A 21,541-nucleotide genomic window follows, 5' to 3' on the forward strand; every position below is an offset into this window, starting at 1 on the left:
ATAAACATCATCAGCATTATGCAGACAGACATTACTAGAAATACGCATGTAGGAAGTCACTTGACATGGATTAATAGAGGAATGACGCAGTCCAGAGAGGTTTATTATAAGCAGTTACTATTTTTAGTACAGAAACTGAAAATACCTAAATGAAAATAATGAGTTAAGGGCAAAACAAATTTAAATTAGAATTTTGATTTGCATAGCTTTTATCTATGAATCTCTAGATATATGCTTAACAATATAAAAGGAACATTAAAAAATTAATATTCTATTTTCTGAGGTATTTTTTAAATATATATGTGGAGAAAGTAATATCTATAGTTAAGATTTCAGACACGAACTGTCTGCCTAAAAAGATTTGGATTTATTAAGTTATGGAAAAGTATGCTAGTAAATATTCCTTGATGGAATAATAGTGTTAAGGAGAGCTTTCTGACGGAAACTGTCTTGTACTCATGTTATGCAAGGGAGGAATCTATGAAAACGTGCATGCAGCCATTCTTTTCGCTGGGATTTGAACTTGGACTGAACTATCAGTGCTCAGCTGTCTTACCTGCTGGGCTGTGATGGAAAAAAGGATGCCTTCATGTATAACTTTCTAAGAACTGCCTCTGTTCATGTTATATATAATCAAAACCACGAAAGCATCCACGGAGCGAATTTGTTCATCAGAATCTGGAATTTGTCTAACTATCAATAATCAGCAGTCTTAACCACCGGATTCCATGGTAGGCTGTATATATTACAGATACATTTGTTAATCCCATTTATGGATTTTATGCCATCTCAGTGTGTTTCATTCCTTTCCAATGTGTATGATTTCAAACATGAAAGCAAAATTTCAATATGCAAGCAATAAAAATTGTTTAATACATAGCACTAATGCTGTTATATGAGAAAATAAAGCAAAGATTATACAAAATTCAAAATTTAAAAAAAAAAAAAATCATTTGGCAGTAAACTACGTAACACCACATTTCACAAGTGACAATGTAAATAACAAAAAGTTTTCAATTTGTGTGAAAACTGTCACTAAATTTAGTTTGGTAATGACACAAGATTTTCAATGTATTTTGATAATATTAAAGAACTTTGTTTTTCTGCATGTGATAGGATACAAAATCAAAATGTTCATGTTATATGTCTGAAGGCATGACACACGCACACATACAGGCAATAGTTAAAAGAGGTAGAATAGTTTTAATTCTAAAAGAAAAATAGGTGATAATTTCTTATTAGTACCATAGACTTGAGCCACAGTTATTTGGCAAAACTGTTGTTATAATAGATATTTTTTTTACTAAATTAGGTTAGATTATTTATATTGCACAGCACATGAGGGTTATCTGCAGAAGGGGGGGGGTACTTTTGTGGACAATGGAGTAGCGAGCATAACTGGCGCCCCCTTCCCCGGAAAAAAAAAAAAAAACAGTGATATGATGAAAACCTTGTTTGAAGACCATTTGGCGCCCGGGGCACCATACACCCCCTCGCTACGCCACTGTTCGTGGAGAACTTTCTTAAGGAGAGTTGGCTTGTATTATGTTAAACATGTTCAAAACCACAAAAACTCTTATGCAGCCAGCCCATTTACAAGGATTTGAAGCATCCATATTTAGGGATTTCACCACTGGTGGATGTTTGTTTATAGTATGGAAGACACAAACATCCACAGAATTCAGGTATGTTTGAGATTTCAGTCTCTATAGGGGTATACTGATAATCAGGGTTAGGTCAGATTAATTTATTAAAGCAAAACACATGAGACTATCTGCTCAAGGAGAAATATATCTTCGTGGAGGATTGTCTAGAGGAATCTGGTTTGTATTTATGTTTGATATGGAAGGTCTATCCAAACACTCATGCAATCAGCCTGCTCATTGGCTGATTGTATGAGTGTTTCAAACTAACAATATTCAGCTTTTTTATTCACTTGGTCGCTGGTGGGTTGCTTAGAAAAACTACAAGAAGTAGGTACAAAATGTCAAAATTTGTATTTCAGCTTTTTATCAGCATTTCTATATTTTCTCATACTCTTGCAGGGCAGTGATATTTTTGAATAAAGACTATAATCAAAACTATATCAATGTCCCTTTTTCAACTGACCATTTTTGTTAAAATATCCTATTTACTGAGGCATTTTTTAAATTTTAATTGATGATTATTTAATTATAGAGATATAAAACATAAAAAACTGCCATCTTCTTTATTTAAACTTTTATATAATAAATTATGAAGAGCAAAAAAACAAGATTTCTTAAACAATTCAAAATTAATTTTTAAGATGGTTTTAATATATAAATACCAAAGGAAGATTCATTAGACCAAATTATTTCTTTCCCAGTTGGAAGAAAAAAGTTTTTTAATTTTATATTTTATTCAGACTTTATTGTTGAATTGATAAAAAATTTAATTACATTAAACTGTCACATATCTGTAACTTGATAGAAGTTTAGCACAAATTCAGTATGTATTTTAAAGTACTTCACATTTTCTGTTTCTTTCAGATAAAAAAAAAAAAAAAAAAAAAAAAAAAAGGCGTTAAAAATGTGTAAGTTTATATTTAATACAGTAGATAATAAACTGAAACCATAAAAACAAAACATTCAAAAATATGACATTTTTTCCTTTAAATAACAACAAATTAAAATTGTTTAATAATGTAAGGCTATTTCACAAAATACTTTATATGCGAATGTACTGTACATTATTTACATGAATAATATCATTAACATACATTAGTGACATCTGCCACATTCAAAACATCAGATGGCCTTCAATATTTTAAATCGAGTCCTTTATAATGGTACCAACATCATTATACTTAGAAAATAGAGCTGGTTAATTTTAACACCATTAAATGCTACAGTGTATTACATGTTACAAATATAGATTACTAATTTCAATGGAAGTTAAAATTCACTGTATTACCATGATTGTTATTAGAGATACTTTGATCCAGTATTTATGGTGTCACATACAATGAATGTGTACTCATAATTAAACAAGTTAATAATCATTACTGAACATCCAGTAATATAATTTCATCATTGTATATAACAGGTAACAACTGCTAATGCTTAATTGAGACACTTTCTAAATATTTTATGAAACTGATCTCCATTAGCTAAAATATTTTTCAAAATATACTTCACTTGATAAAACATTCACTTCCCAGTGGCAAAAAAAATTAACATATATACATATTAATAATCCTTAGAAAAAACCCTTTAGCCATTTATATATTTCATAGCAGCCATTCCTAGAATGCTTTTGTGAGGTAAACATTCCACTTGATTTTAAAAATATTTTACTTTTTTAAAAATTTTCTTTCCTCTCCTTTCTTGATATATCTTCTACAACAGGGATTTTCAACCAAGGGGTCTTCAGGGAAAAGACCATGGTCAGCCTTTTATTTATATGTTAAGTATTTAGTTTTAGTTCATGAATATCAAAATCTACCTTGGTTCAAGTTTTGGCACTTACCAACATTTTCTACACATCTGTTGTTTAATTTATATAACAATTTGAAACATAGTCTGAATCTAAATAAATGTATATGCATTTTTCAAGAGCTGGAGAAGGGGGAAGAATTTTCTAGCAATGTCAAAAGAGATGCATGGGGCAGAATAGGTTGTTTTACTATTTTTAATACATCTATGTTATAGCATTTATTATAACTAAAGCCATGCCTTTGAAATACTTTTATAATTGATGAATCAAAGTAATATCCTTTTAATCTCCATTCAAAAACACATTACCATTATAAATATTCATCTAAAATGTGTACGTAGGAAGAATTGTTGTGTTTTTTGTGGAAGGGAAAGAAAAAGAAAGTCCATAAAGTACTGTCCTTCCTTTGCATTCTCAGATTAGTCATGCTACTGTAACATTTATGTTCTTAAAACCTGTGCACTGTATTATCATTTTCTAAGTCACGACTTTAGTTTGACTAAAAAGCAAAATAAATTCACAAATGTTTTATTGCGCAGAACTTATAAGTTCACAGAATGTTGAGTAGATACTAAAAATTAAGAAGAGTTGAAAACAGTAAAAATCGTACTCCAGAAACCACCTTTTAGTGTTTATTGGTCTTTTACACATGCTGGTTCATGAAGACTGGACAAATTTCACAAAGATTTAAGAATATTTGCTTAGGCAATTAGATTCCTGTATTAGCTAACTCTGTTTCAAAGTCATCAGACATCATGTCCGTAAGAACTGCATGTTACAATTCAGAAATATTCAAGAAACACAATTACGTGTTTATCATGTTTGAAAATTAGCAAAGCTTTTCAATAAAAACGAAATATTTTAAGTAAATTGTCAAGGGTATCTTATTTCAACATAAATGCTTACCTACAAGAATAAAGAAATGGGTGGTACTGTTCTGTTATCAGGATGGGGTTCAGAAATGTATGTATGCATTTATGTATGCACATATGTATTCATTGTATTCATTAGTTCAAATATATGTGTGCATACAAATACACATATAAGCACATACATACCAACACACATTCATACATTTCTGAATCCAGTCCTGATAACAGAACAGTACCAAAATAACTGTAACTGCTTTTGCTCAGTAACCAAGGCAGCATATTCCTTGGATATACACATTGTAAATCTTTCTATACTTTACATTTTAAAACTAATAAATAAAGCTTCTCCTTCAGATTTTCAATTTTTCTTTTTTGGTTATAGTTAAAAGCAGATTTAAATAGCAGTAAACTGAAAATAAAACAAGCAACGTACTGCTATTTACAATAATGTAAAAATAAAGCAGTAATTTGAAAATATAGGACTAATAATAGGTTTTTACTAACTCTTAATCTATACAATCTCCTCATGGTAATGTAAAAAGCATGGGAAAAAGGGGGAAATGAGACCGTAAGCTGTCAAACTACTGGGGTTATAGAAAAGTATAGTTAGTTTTTTCTATTACGAGGGCCTTCAGCCCACTTCAGGGCCAATATAGGAATAAAACCTCACTACTGCATCACATAAGAACTAATTCGTTGGAAATTTGGATTATTAGATATGTTTTGTATTTCCTAATGCAAATCACAGTACAGGTATTTATTTATAGGGCATTCAGTACGATTTGACGTACATTATGAATGCAGGTATTACCAGGATATAAAACATTTATCTTTTCTGCTACGATGATGACCACTACACATTTGAAGAGTAATACCAACATAGTAGTTGCAGATATGGCACTACTTGATTGATCAAATAGTGCCATATATGTAATTACCATGTTGATTATCAGAGATAAGATATCAGAGATAAGTAAATAAAGCATAGTTTGAAATTATTATTATTAACACAATGTGATTTCAAAAAATTAAATTAATAATTATTAAAAAGACATCATACAAATTCTGTTTCAAATGACAATTATGTTTAAAAAGCAAAACAGCATGAGTTGTTTATTATGTGATTAAATTATGAATACAATGTAAGTAAATTATGAATTCCGAGTCTCAGTTTGGTCATGCTTGATCTGTACATAAGGTAATATCGCATATAATTATAAAAAAATAACTTCTAAGAAAGAGTATATTCTTTATTTGTTTTAAGAATATGTTCTGAAAATTATTCAGATTTTTGAAGTTTTTTAAAAATAACATGTTTTATTTACTTTCATAAAATATATAAATTGCTATTTCAGTGTCGGTGAAGTATCAGACTTTCAATACTCAGCTACATAAAGTTCTATCCATAAAAATTGTTTTCTTACTTTTTCATCAGCAACTAATAACAGATTTTATTTATACTTGAGCGAATTTTGTGGCATGGGCTATGCTTTCACATCATTTTGAGTTTATTAACTTTCTTTAGAATATGGTCACTATTATCTGGTTGCATGTGTAGTCTTCCTTTTATTTTTTTTTATTATCTCTGTCTTTAAAATATATTGAACTCGCATTCTCTACATTGATTATATACTCTTTAAGAAAATGAATATTTAGACAAAATAATGCATAAGACAATTTAATGAACATTATATAACATTACAGAACTAATTCTAGAATGGCTACTATGTGGAAGGCTATCAAATACTGCATTTTTAAAGTAAATAATAGAAGCATATTTCTATCATAGTTATATGAGAACTGAATAATATGAGATTATAGTATAGTTAGTTATATGAGAATATCTGAAATAATACTTTGCAAGCATACACATAATGTTTCAATATTTGGGTTTTCAAAGCAGATAAAGTTGTAAAATAATACACATCCAGAAATGAGTGTCAGAAGTAGCTAGCTATCTGATACATATGTAGATCATATGAGCAGGAATGTGATATATAAAATATATGAAATCAGATCGAAAAGTAATTACTCTGCTCTTTTGCAATAAATGCACATTACTCGACTTTTAATGCTAATTTAGCTATCAATATAAGAGCCAAATTAGCAATCAGATACCATACAAATATTAACACATCTTAATCCCACTTTTTCCCATATATTTTCCTTTTCTCCCTAGCGCCTATTCTTGGCATGATATTTACTTCCGTTGGCATAATGAAATGTCGCCCATATCTTTAAAGAAACCAAGTTAGCACAACCAAGGCTGTTCTCCGAACCTTATCCACATTAATGAATGATTGTTTTGAAAATCATTTCATACCCGTAGCTTGGCAACATTTGAATTTAGTTGGTTTACCTGATGATGCAAAAATTGTCCTGATTGTAGACAACTACTCAGCTCATATTCCACTTAAAGTTTTAGTATTAATTTATCTTACAAATTGTACGTCCATTATTCAGCTTAAAGACATGGATATAGTGTGTGAGCTGAAATGCAAGTATAAAGAAGCATTTTTAAACCCATGGTACATTTCTTGAATAATGGCAAGACTATTCAAGAATATGTGAAATATTTCAGCATAAAATTTACTGGATGGAGCATCGCAAGGTCATGAGAGAATGTGTCTTCAGAAACATTTAAAAATACTTGGCATAATTTATAGCCAGCCACAATATTTCCTAGTGAAGATGATTTTGCAAATTTTAAGGTTTATGGATATCGTAAATGAAGGGTGAAATTTTCCAATTTATGGATTTGTAAAAAAAAGTGGTAATAAATGAAGATGATATAAAGAAGTTTCTGACTGCAATGGCAGTGCTTCAATCATCCATACATTAATCGACGGCAGAAACTGTGTTTGATTCAACAAGAAATTATGTCTGTGAAGATAAAAGAGAAAGTACAGTAGAAATCCAGAAATCCGCAAAGCCTGGGACCAACGGTAGTGTGAATTTTAGGGATTTCAGGACAGAAAAGATAATTCATAATATTCAGACTAAAAGTGCAAAATAAATAAAGCCTATTAGATACATTATAATAATAAATTATTATTACATATATAAATTGATTATATTATTCATTGTATTATATATACACAGCATCGAGGTTTGCCGATTTTGCATCATGCAAAGATTTCTGGTTTCGGATTTTAGCATTAGCATCACTGTTGCTGTAAAATTTTGACAGTTTTTCTTTATTTTTTCGTATATCATACCCAATCGTATCACAATTCCATATGATTCTGCTATAAAATGCACCTGTCTCCATCTTTTCCAGAATTTGCACTTTTTGCATTACCGTCAATGCAACTTGTTTACATTTTTCAACTTTGCAAGCAGTAAAATTATGAGTGTGTTTCTTATCACTAATTGTAATAAAAAGGGCTGTAATCTCATACTATAAGCAAAGTTTAAGCAAAACTTTCGACCGGGTATTTTTGCTGAAAATATTTAACGAAAGAATTGCCGTCTTTATGAGTGATCTATTTATAGTCAAGGTCACTGTTTATCAGAACATTACATCAGTCAGATGTTTATATTTGTGTGGAAAGAAAGGGAAAACAGGTGTTGCGTTGATGCAACGTCAGCAGGAAACGGGTAGTCAATCTCCTTTTTCACTCATTCCTTTCGATGTTCTGGTTGTTTAAAAATGCCTAGAACAAGGTATCTTACATTAGAAGAAGCCCTTCAAAGATTTTTTGATGAAGAAACAGATGATGATAATGTTAATAATGACCAGAATGAAACTGATATTGTTGTTGTTCCCCCAGAAATTGCAGAGGCTAATGTCGAAGAAGAAAGGAATGGCAATGTTTTAAATAATGATAATAATATTTTACCAAATGATACTGCTGGGGAAGTTGAAATTCACGTAAGAAGTAAGTTTCAGCCTTCTAAAAGCAGTTATAGTCTTTTGGTTTAGACATTTACTCTCTTCTGGTTGAACAGACAAATATACACGCTCAGCAAAAAAGAAAAAAAAAAAAAAAAAAAAAAAAGCCCAGAATTTATTGACTGAAGCCTATATGAGAAGATTTATTGGAATATTATTGCTTACAGGATATCATTCTTTACCTCAAGAAAAAATGTATTGGTCTTTTGATAAGGACATTTCTGTTCCTGTTGTACGAGAATTGATATCAGGTTTGCAGTACAGGAATATGAAGCAAAATTTGCATTTGACAATAGTCAAATTGACAATACTGATAAATTATATGAGGTGAGACTGTATCTAAACTTACTAAATATCACCACTTTTTACTACTGGAAATATAAAGTCTCTTTTAGATTTCAGATGCGAGAATGAATTATTCCTTTTGCAAACTTATATTGAGAGCCAGAAATAGACCAGCAAGACGAAGACCTAGTAAATTCAGCATTCAAAAACCATTGCATGGAGATGGTAGACATTTTATCGTAAAGTCGTAAAGTCCGTTGATAACAAAAGTGTTATAAAGAGTTATAAAAAAATAAATAAAAAAAAATAAAATAAAATAAAATAATAATAAAAAAAAAAAAACAAGGGGCACCCAATTCTATACTTTAACCATATCTACTATATTTGAGTTCCTTACCTGCATAGAAATAATACTGCCATACTGATTCATTTTTTCAAATGTCTTCTTAGGTACTTTACACACATGGTGCTGCTCTACTTTGTATGTCCAGGATTTGAAAGAATTTATCTTAGACCATCTTGTTTTCCTTTATCAGTATAATATGTCATAAGCGTATACAGTCAAAAGTCGTTAATCCGGATTCGTCGGGACTTCGGCGATTCCGGATTATTGATTTTTCCGGATTATAGATCATCAGTTTAAATCTGGTAAGATGGCATGCAGAAATTACAAAATTAAAAATATGAAACCATAATTTATGAAATAAAGAACAATTATAATCTAAAGGGTTTTAAATTTTACAAAAAGAAAAAGCTTAATATTTATTTGTTTACTTTATTAAACATTTCTTTCATTGTAAGTTGTTTCGTTTCATGTGATAATACTTTCTCTTTAATTCTATTAAACAGACATAATTTCTTGTTTAGTTACAAAGTTCCGCTGTTCAAGTCCTAGCGAATTATAATGACGAGGAACTTGATTTAAATCTTATCAAAGACAGAGTACATTGAGATGAAATACTACATTTATTAAGGAGTTATAAGCCAAATAAAATAAAAAAATCTGCCCTGAAGATAAGGTTAATGCTGACAGATCGATTATATAATTCATTCCCCCCCCGGCCACAGAGCAGCGTGAAATTGATAAACAGATTTCGGATTTCAAAACATACTTTCGCTTTGTATATCCTTTACATATTAGTAAATATATATCGGAAACTCTATTTGACATAATCGAAAGTTCAAGCTTACTTTTATAAAATTGTTCTAACAGTCTGCAAAAAATAATAAGCCGGATCCAATTCGAAGATTAAGGAACAAAGCAATCTGCAACACTAACTGAATTAGATAATTTTAGCTTAGCTTATATTGTCCGTTATACGTTAAACGCGCATGCGTAAATGTATTATGTGCATGCACACACTAATATTCGAAGCCGTAAAGGACTTACGCGCACACGTAACCGCCTATGCGCATGCGCCAACTCGACGCAGAAATTTTGTAGCTTTGAGGTCCGGATTATGGGTGTCCGAATTAACGACTTTTGACTGTACTGGTTTTTTGAATGCTATACCGTGGAAATATTTGATATATCAGGTGGATAGTCATAGTAATACTGGGAATACAAGCTGATAATAGATTTAATTAGATAAAAAGAACACAAAAAATGGAACTATGTAATTTTCCTGCAGATCTTTAGTATTTTATCACAAAAAACAAATCACCTAATACATTATTTCATTACAGGCACAAGAAACACATCTTTATTATTAATTCAATAGCACACAGAATTGTTTGTTAAGCAAAACACAGACACGTTTTTAACACAAAGAACATACAAGTTACAGTACACATATGAGATGAAAAATTTAGCACTGCTCCAGAACTGCATCTCGGAAGTATGTGAAAGTGGTAACAAGCATATGATCATCACAGTGCATTTTGGTAGGTAACAGATGTAACACTGAATAAAAGTTATACAAAATCTGTGAAAGATTATATCGAGTGTCAAAAATTCAAATTTCGGAAAAGGCGGAAAAAACCCAGAATACATCATGTCAGACTCTGAATAAAAGCAACAATGCAAGCTTGGTGCTACTTTGGTAGACGGTTGCACGGATTTTTGGCGATTTACATTGGCGCAATTGTTGGCGCGGTTTTTACAGTCGTCAGCCCTCTTGAAAAATGCTGTTTTTACGTATTTCACGCATAGTAAAGTATTCGAAACTTTAACAAAATAAATATCGTTAAAAATAATGGATTAATTCTTTGTTGAAAACGTTGTTTTCATTAAGATGGCTGACAAATGTAAATAAATACATTTACTAAGAGTATAAAATGCTAAAGTAAGGTTAAATTATTACTTTCATATAATAGAATAAACACATTGTGCCAACATTTAATTGGAATAAAATATTACTTAAATTGAATATTGAATTGAAAACATCATACCAATGTTTAAAAGAATTAAAATTTTTCAATTACTTAAATTCAAATCTTTTAAAATAAGTTTTATAGGATATAATTATTTAACATTAAAACACGTGGCAATAAATATCTCAGGAAATTTTAAAAAATATGTATTAAATTTTTAATAAAAATTGAAGTATACAATAATAAAGTAAAAGAAAAATATGTACTTACATTTTTTTAAGCATTTTACTATACGCATATTGATAAGCACCAGGAAAAAAAAAAATCTTCATCTGTTATCCTCATTTCTCGCACTTCATTGAAGAAGCAATTAGCGAGGTTTCCTTCAAATATTTTAAATAAATTTCCTCTGACCCTTGTAACAATAAATAAATCTTTGATTAGGAAATCCAGGTTGGCCAAAATAAGGTCTCAAATGGCAATTTTTTATGCCGATACCAATAATTCTTGGTAATTACCACTAACAACACTCATCTTCGAAACGGAGACATCCATTCGCTTTGAAATCTGAGGAATTCGAAGAGATGAATAATAAAATTTTAAAATGGCGCGGTAATGCACAAATATTCAGTAACCAATCAGGGAGCTGATTACATCATGCCTAGAATTAAAATTATTTAAATAATCATTCATAATAAAATCATATTTAAAAAATGCAAAATTAAATTGTGTTTTAATATTTAACAGCCATAAATAATGTTTAAAACATTAGATTAAATTTATAGATAATAAAACCAATTACTTTTAAAATAATGTCACGTCATTCATTACATCACTCACAACATAAAATTCCATAAAATATCCTAAACAATAAAATTTTTATTTTAAATAAAAACGCAAAATTAAATTCATTTTTATTATTTAGAAGTCATAAATAATATTTAAAACATGGAATTTATGCAGAACACGTTATTTTTTACATAATTTTTTTAATTTAATTATTTTTTAAATAAAAAAAACGCATTATTTTTTAAATAAAATGACAACAAAGTATCGGTTACCATAAATAACTTGTCTAGCAATGGGTTTACCATAAGTCGTATCGCTCGCCAAAATCCGTGCAACCATCTACCAAAGTAGCACCGCAAGCTTTTTCAATCAAGGTGAAGCAGCTTTAGATAGGATAAATAAGCAAATATAGCTTCAAATCAGATTTAATTAAAAATGAAGTGAGATACAACATGCATAAATGTAGTTCCTTGCTTTTTAGAAAGAAATAATTGGATTAAGATTAATTTGTATCAAATGATAATTCAGAAATCTCACGTTTTATAGCACCCGGTATAATACATTTAAATCTGAAATTCTACCACTGAGTGTCTCTCTTATTTACCAAGAATTTTCCCACCACTTAATACTGGCAACTGTTGTGCAACAAACTCGCTTGACTGCAAAAAATGAGGTTTCTTTGCTGTGTACACAAATCTGATAAATCCATATGCAAATGCTGCACTGATAAATAAATGTTGATACTAATTTAACAACTCTTGAAAAGACAGAATTTCTGGCTTATGCTTAGATCTATGTATGTTTACTCACATTATTCTAATGTCCAAACAAATTCTTACATACGCAACATATTTCTCTATTCCGTGGATATACATATCTTAATAACTCTTCATTAAATTTGAAATACTTTACACACAAGTGTTCCCTACTGTGCGAATACGTGTACGAGTGTTTAAATTACTCTTCACACTAAATTACTTCTTACACACACATGAGGTTTCTCTCCTGCGTGAATACATGCATGAGTGTTTAAATTACCCTTCACACTAAATTACTTCTTAAATATATCATACACATGAAGATTCTCTCGCTTGTGTTTACGCATATGCTTGCTTAAATCACACTTTTGTTTAAATGACTTTTTACATACTTCACACACATAAAGTTTATCCTCTGTGTGACTAAGCATGTGCTTGTTTAAATGCACCTTTTGTTTAAATGACTTTTTACATACTTCACACACATAAATTTTATCCTCTGTGTGACTAAGCATGTGCTTGTTTAAATGCACCTTTTGTTTAAATGACTTCTTACATAATTCAACACACGAGGCTTCACTCCTGTGTGAATAAGCATATGCCTGTTTAAAGCACTCTTGTGTCTAAATTACTTCTTACATACCTCAGACACATGACTTCTCTTCTGTGTGAATAAGCATATGTTTACGTAAATCACCCTTTTGTTTAAATGAGTTTTTACATACTTCACATACATAAGCTTTCTCTCTGTGAATAAGCGTATGTCTGCTTAAAATAGACTTCTGACTAAAGGACTTCTTACATACTACACACACATAAGGTTTCTCTCCCGTGTGAAGAAGCATATGATTGTTTAAATGATTCTTCTGTATAAATGACTTCTCACATACTTCACATACATGAGGTTTCTCTCCTGTATGAATAAGCATATGGCTGTTTAAAGTAGACATCTGACTAAATGACTTCTTACATACTTCACAAACATGAGGTTTCTCTCCTGTGTGAATAAGCATATGGCTGTTTAAATTACTCTTGTGTTTAAATGACTTCTTACATACTTCACACACATGAGGTTTCTTTCCTGTGTGAGTAAGCATATGGCTGCTTAATTGAGACTTCTGACTAAATGCCTTCTTACATACTTCACAAACATGAGGTTTCTCTCCTGTGTGAATAAGCATATGGCTGTTTAAATTACTCTTGTGTTTAAATGACTTCTTACATACTTCACACACATGAGGTTTCTCTTCCGTGTGAATAAGTATATGTCTGTTTAAATTACTCACCCGATTAAATGACTTGTTACATACTTCACACACATGAGGTTTCTCTCCTGTGTGAATAAGTATATGCTTGTTTAAAGCACCCTTCTGATTAAATAACTTCTTACATACTTCACACACATGAGGTTTCTCTCCTGTGTGAATAAGCATATGGTTGTTTAAAGCACATTTCTTACTAAATGACTTCTCACATACTTCACACACATGAGGTTTCTCTCCTGTGTGAAGAAGCATATGGCTGTTTAAACTAGACTTCCAACTAAATGCCGTATTACATACTTCACACATATGAGGTTTCTCTCCTGTGTGAATAAGCATATGGCTATTTAAATTACACTTCTGACTAAACGACTTCTCACATACTTCACACACGTAAGGTTTATCTCCTTTGTGAATAAGCATATGAGTGATTAAACGATCCTTGCGTCTGAATGACTTCTTACATACTTCACACACATGAGACTTCTCTTCTGTGTGAATAAGCATATGTCTCTTCAAAGTGGACTTCTGACTAAAAGACTTATCAATTAAACGATCCTTGCGTCTGAATGACTTCTTACATACTTCACACACATGAGACTTCTCTTCTGTGTGAATAAGCATATGTCTCTTCAAAGTGGACTTCTGACTAAAAGACATATCTCACACACATAAGATTTCTCTCCAGTGTGAATAAGCATATGGATGTTTAAATTACTCTTCTTGCTAAATGTCTTCTTACATATTTCACATATATAAGGTTTCTCTGCTGCGTGAATAAGCACATCCATGTTTAAACTGAACTTTTGACTTAATAATTTCTTAAATACTTCACACATATGGTGTTTTTCTCCTGTGTGAATAAGCAGATGATTGTCTGAATTAATCTCTTAACGACATGTCTACATATCTCACATATAAGAGCTTTCTCTCCAATGTGAATTAGCATATGAATGTTTAAATTACTCTTCTGGCAAATTTCTTCTTACATATTTCACATATACAAGTTTTCTCTACTGCATGAGTAGGCACATGCATGTTTACACTGAACATTTGACTTAATGATTCATTAAATACTTCATACACACGAGGTTTTTCTCCTGTGTGAATAAGCAGACGAGTGTCTGAATTAATCTTTTAAATAAATGTGTACATACCTCACATATAAGAGCTTTCTCTCCAATGTGAATTAGCATATGCATCTTTAAAGTATGTTTTCGACTAAATGACATCACATAAATTTCATACGTATGAGGTTTGTGTTCAATATGAATACGATTGTGGTGTTTTAAATAATACCTCTTGAAAATGATTTGTTAGATTGTAGCAAACCATGAATCTAGAACATCCTCCTCCTAGAACATGTAATTTCAGAAAATGAACATAGAACATCCTCCTCCTAGAACATGCAATTTCTGCAGAATGGTGATAACTGTAACTGACATTCTTAATATATCTTGTGATGAATTTCAACCTCTGAAGTAATGTAAAACGGACTGCTTATACGAAAAAAGTAATCGGCTTTTCAAGCTTTGAATGCTAAAAAGTATGAATCACACTACAGCATAAAGTCAACTATAAATAAAGTCACACATCATAGTTTTAAAACAGCCACTTTCATTAAAAAACTATAACTGCAGTAATTATTCAAATAATAAAATCGGTTTCAAAGAAAATAAACTTTTGCATCAGGGAAAAAAAAAAAAAAAACAACGTGCCACAACATTTTAAAACTTGAACATCTATCATTATTGCTATGCACAAATTACTAAAATACTAACAAAATCTAACTGAGGCTTGCTCACGAGCAAGGAAATTTATAACACAAAACCATAAAAATTAAAATAAACAATGTATTAATAATCTCCTTCGACTTTTTGATTATAAATTATAACCAAAAGTGGCGATTCTGCGTTTTGATTATAAACATTTGTTATATTATTAATATATTTTAAATGTTTGATTTTAAACGTTGCGTTTGATGATAAATTTAAAAAAATGTGTTTTATAACGAGACATTAGAATGTAAAATCGCCACTGTCTTAATTTAAGTTAGTATTATAAAATATATGTATATCCTAACCAATGAAATAAACCGCAGAAGTACTCTTCAAATATCCATAACGGATACTTTACGGAATTTAACATATATCTGAGACCCTGATACCGGAAGTTTACCAAAATTGTGTACTCTTTTCCATGATGCCTTTCGAAATCGCTGTGGAATAAATTTTGAAGCCGAATGCATTGTTCAAAAGCAGCCAAGGTTTTGATCAAAGAATGTTTGTTGCGATGTAGTGGTAGGGGAGTGTTAATTCTTTCAAATTCTTAAATTAACAATATTTATATTATCATGAGATTTCAGCTACAAAATGCAAATAAGCTCTGTTGTTGGTCGTGGAAATTTTACGGTATCTGCAGTTATTATTTTTCGTGGTTCGGCAGATGTAACTGAAAGTCCTAATCCAAATGTTTACTTCTATTCACTTATAGTAAGTATGTTTCATACAGATGATACAGATGCCCTTGAAGGAACTAAAAGTTGGATGAAAGATATTAAAAGTAAGCATTTAAAAATTTGTGACGTTTATAAGAGGTGTAATACGTCAAAGCAATCTTTTTGTAATCATAAGAGTAGACGTAAACTTCATCTGGTTCAGTAAAAATATCGGGTACTAAACAGTCTGATGTTGGAACAATTAATAAATGTGTTAGTGATGATGAGGTTGAACTTTCTAGCAGAGTTATTGGTAGTTGCCAAGTAAAGTATCCGAGAACATGTGAACGGTGTATGAAATCCTAAATTTCATTTCTAATAAATGTCACAAAAATTGTGAGAAGTGGTAAGTTTTTTAAGGTAAGTGAAACGGTCTGGACTCAAATCCTTTCCGTTCTACAGGTCCCTCCGTTTAGGATGTCCATTGAGGTGTGAAGGGGGGTTGCAGTTTTTGATATTTATTTCCAGTTCCACGACAAACAACACTCTTGTGATTTAGAGAGGTATGAGAGACGAGCTAGAGGATTTTTTTCCCATTAACATTGTGAAAGGGATCGAGTCGGCTGGGGAAAATTTCTCAGAGCTCAGAAAAAACAAATTCTGGTTCTGTCCCGAGAGCTGACATTGCTTTAGGTTGAAAAATGCTTTTTTGGAAATGGGTTCCCGCTTTCGTCTGGATAGAAATGATTTTCACGAAAGGCATATCCCATTTTTCATTTCTCAAGTCGTTGTTTAAAGTTTGCTTCTAAACATTTCTGAGTGAAATATTGTCCGATTTTCTGTTTCAACCCTCCCTCTTTAAACACTCGAGAAAGATCATGTTGAGAGATCTTGTTTTAGTTATCACAAATCACCCTGGTATGGCTAAAGCGGAACTCGGAAGGCTGTCAGTATAATGAGAGTCCATTCTTAAAAATTGGATGTCTCGTCGATCAAGCTGCCTGTTCCCATACCTTCATAGAAGCTTTTTTCTAGGACGGAGTGAAATAAAACGGGAAAAGTGTAAAAGGAATCTCTCTTGGTACCCATTCTTTCAAGATCAGGGAAACACGTGTGTCCTGGTGGGTCCACAGCAGGGACTGAACTGCAGCTAAACGCGGAATGCTTCATTCAATAATGGAAAGTCTATTTTTTTTAAAAAAAATAGGGTGATGCCTCGTCGATCAAGAAAAAATTTTTCAGAGCTCAGAAGAAAATTCTGAGTCAGTGCCGAAAGTTGACATTGCTCTATGTTGAAAAATGGTTTTCTCAGATCACCCTGGTAAAGCTAAAGCGAAACTCGGAAGGCTGTCAACAAAAAAAAAAAAAAAAAAAAAAAAAACATTTTTCATATTTGCTTTCAAAAGCTACGAGAATCCAAAAGAGGTATGGGAATTTCCAGAAGGGTAAGGGGCAGAAAATAGATATCCAGGTGAGTCCACAGCACGCACTGCACGGAAGGGAAACGGGAAAGACTTCCATAGATGAGAGAGTCGATTCTTAAAAAAATAGAGGGATGTCTCATTGATCGAGTCGGCTGCGGAAAAAAAATTCCTAAGAGCTGAGAAAAATGTTCCCATACCTTCATAATGGATCTTTTCCAGGAAAGAGCAGTGTGTATCCAGATCGAATCCACAGCACAGACTGATTGGAAACGAAATACGAAAAAGAAACATCCAGCTCATCTAAAGTTCCGAAATGGTAAGAGATTTTCAAAGAATTCTTCTTAAGATCATCGTGGGTTCCAGATTTAGGTAGAGAGAGCCCATATTAATAATAATAACGGGTCGGCCGCTAAACACAATGGAGAGCTGTTGTTTGATCTCTCAACATGAGCCTGCTTTAGACGACACGTTTGAATTTTTTTTCTCTGAGATCCTTTAAAAAATAGGTCTCTCAGCGTGATATATACAGACATTCCGCTTCAGATCAACATTGCCCAACTTCCTCGTAGCAGTATAAGCGAATTGTAAAAAAAAAATTTGGACTCGTAGCTCTCAAACGGAGCGGAAAAAAACGAGATCTGTCGAACGAAAATCACTTGAGTGAAGTCGGCACTCGGGAGCAATAAGCCCAGGTCTTCAGGAGATCAAAGGATGCCGCCATGACGTAATAGAACAAAGGGTGACGCAACGAGGGTGTGGCCTCCGCCATCTTGGATTTTCCCGGAAGTGACGACACCGGCGCCATCTTGGATCACTTTACAACCGGAAGTGACGTAGATGGATGGGATGACGTAGACGGAATGACGTCATGCATCGTTTTGTTTTTGATTCTGTGACAACGATCTTTTCAAAGTTTTTATTTTTTGTGGCAAGGACACTATTTTTTATGTCTGTGGCAACGGTCGCTTAAACCACGTGACGTCAACTATTTTCCTTATTTACCAATTTTTTCCTTTATTATTTTAGTTATTTAATCTTTTTTATTTCTTATTTTAGTTATTTAATCATTTTTAATTATTAATCATTGTTTGTAATTATTTAATCCGTCATTATTTTAATTGATTCCATTATATTTTAATCCATTTTTAATGAATTTACTATCCTTTTCCCTGTATTTTAAAAATTACGTCACGGCTGGCATTCGAACTCGCTATCTCTGGGATGGGAGGTCTAGCGCTTTACCGCTTGGCTAAGCCCTTCATGTTATCAAACTGTTATTTTTCCGTTTGGAGCGAAAATCACTATGACGTCAATAGGCTGGGGGAAATAGGCAAACGTCATCTCTTTCACGTTGCAGCATGCCGAAACCGCTTCACGCTTTCTACATCTGCCCTGGCGAACGTATACAATCTTAACAACCAATCAGCATTTCGCTAACAATATCTATCTTATTTCAGCCAATGTTTTCATTTTTCATCTTATTCTTACTATTTTTTAAGTTATTAGTTAATTTATTAGTTTTTGTTTTAATATATTTTTCCTTTCCCAAACATAAATTTTATTTTTAACTTTCGCAAATTGACGTTAATTTCTACAAAAGTGAATTTACATTTTCATTTTACTTTGCAAAAGTTTTTTTTCTTTTCTTTTTTTTTTAATTTATTCCTTATCGTATTTTTACTTTAAATTTTTTACATTTAATTTTCTTTTTGGTTTTACAAAAGTAATATTTATTTTTACGAATTGAATTTTTCCTTTTCACTTTTTATTTTGCAAAAGTTTTTTTTTTTTTCCAAAATTTTTTCCTTTTCGTATTTTTACTTTACTTTATTTTTCCTTTTCACTTTTTTATTTTGCAAACTTTTTTTTTCCAAAATTAATTCCTTTTCGTATTTTTACTTTACTTTATTTAAATTTTTTGTTTAAACTTTTTTTTGGTTTTACAAAAGTAATATTTATTTTTACAAATTTAATTTTTCTTTCCGCTTTTTATTTAAAAAAAAGGTGTTACTACATTTTTAACTTAATTTTTTTTAAGCAAAAGTAATATTTAGTTTCATAATTTTAATTTTTTTGAGTTTTTTTTTTTTTTTTACACAAATGCAGTATTTTGTTGTTTCCCTTATGCATTTTACTTCTTAAAGTAAATTTCATATTTTTTCCCTTTCCTTTAAATTTTTTTCGTTACATTTTTATTTTACCGTTAACTTTTTTCCCTTGTTTTAAATGCAATATCTTGTTACATTTCCATTTCTCCAAAAGTAAACTTACCTACATTTCTCTGTCTTTGAAATTTTAAGCTGGAATTTACATGCATATAACTTCACTAGATAATATTTTCTGTAACTTTAAGCCAATATACACAGTGCTCATTCTATATATAGTTTAACTGGAATACTACATTTCTTACTTTTTTACTACTAAGTTGGAGATACTCAGAACTTTTCCTTCTAATGCACTGTACTAACTATTAACGACTGTATTAACGTTTTGGCCAACTATACAAAACTGTTGATTCCCTTTTACACGTCTTACTTTTATTCAAAGGATTCACCAAACTATGTCTGACAAATGTAATTTTTAAACTTTCCATTTACACATTTACCCTTATATTTAACTTATAAAACATACTCATGCTGTATTTCTGATTCCTTTTCCCATAATAAATACAGACTTACACATGTTTCTTTATTGTAAGACTTACTAAATTTACACAAATCTTATAAGGAGCAATAAATTTTCATGGTATGAAGCCCACTCAAATCAATGCATGAAGCATTTCTACCCAGTTAAGTTTAGATACGTACCAATAGTACTTCATTTCTTCTTATTTTATTCTACAGACATTTATACATATATATTCAGAACACTCCCTTTTATTCAGTAAGATTCATTTATACTACTAACACAAATTTTGCTATCTCTTTGAAATATTTTACAAAAAATATCTTATATTTTCTTGCACACATCCTACTTAAATCACCAAACATACACTGAACCTTGATTTTTCCTTCATGTGAAAACGTCACTCGGATTCTTAATATGATCCACCATTAACCGCAGAACTTTATAAACACTACTCTATTTGAACTTATCACAGCCTAACTCTCTTAACAAGGTAGAGAAGATTGAATTATATTTTAACTACAGAGAAGATTATCCACATTGTAACGTATTATTTTAAATTTGAATTATAGTCACATTTGTGAAGGAGAATTTAAAGTCTATAATACACATGGAATTAATATTCAGCCATGGAAATGAAACTTTATCGTCTTTTTCCCAATTTGGAATATAAAAATTTGTTAACTTAAAATACTTTTAACGTATTCATTGTAACTTAACTGAAAAATACCCATATTTCACATTGTGAATAATTTATTTAGCACCGAACTCTTACAGCCTTTGGAGAACGAAATTTAATTTATCATATCTGACAAATGACATCTACATAGCTTTGATAAATTACACGAAATATTGAGTAGACTTCCAAATAATGATCTAACATAGTAATTAACATAAAAGACCTAAGACAAATAATTTTAAGATAGAAATTTCAAACTGGCATTGCTTAATAATGAACATTTACAGCTTTTTTGACTTTTAACTTCTCATAGATAATAAATAAAATTACACACAAATAATTATACAAAATAGGTAATAATGACCGAAAGTCCATATAATGATCTACTATAGTCACCAACTTTAAAAATTTTAACGCATTTTTAATATGTCATAAGAAATAACTCACTTTTTTGAAAAGCATTATTTTAATTAAACATTGGAACCACGCAGTCCTGCGCACATGTATAACATTTTTATTTATCATGAGCATGACACATAATAAGTAAATAAAATTTTCACAAAGTACGAAACACATTTCCCTTTTAACCGCTCTGTACTCTTAAGAAAAATGCAGTATGGAATGCTTAGAACACTCAGTGCCACAGTTCCTCATTTCCCCACGCATTGACCAAAATATACATGTACTTTAAATTCAGTTAAACAAATTCAAATGTTAGTATTCAAAGAGGAATACTTCACAAATTA

General features: G+C 31.0%; 1 protein-coding gene across 1 annotated transcript; it reads right to left on the reverse strand.

Moving 5' to 3' along the window:
* Positions 1-10,072: 10,072 nt before the first annotated feature.
* On the reverse strand, positions 10,073-15,619 carry LOC146994027 (uncharacterized). The gene has a single exon (XM_085826737.1). It carries the CDS (start codon positions 14,288-14,290, stop codon positions 13,013-13,015), a length of 1,278 nt encoding a protein of 425 aa, XP_085682863.1. The 5' UTR covers positions 14,291-15,619; the 3' UTR covers positions 10,073-13,012.
* Between the last annotated feature and the right edge of the window lie 5,922 nt (positions 15,620-21,541).

The sequence above is a fragment of the Stegodyphus dumicola genome, chromosome 11 (assembly GCF_044657685.1).
Source record: "Stegodyphus dumicola isolate Sdum_Otavi_A_Nest chromosome 11, ASM4465768v1".
NCBI classification, from domain to species: domain Eukaryota; kingdom Metazoa; phylum Arthropoda; class Arachnida; order Araneae; family Eresidae; genus Stegodyphus; species Stegodyphus dumicola.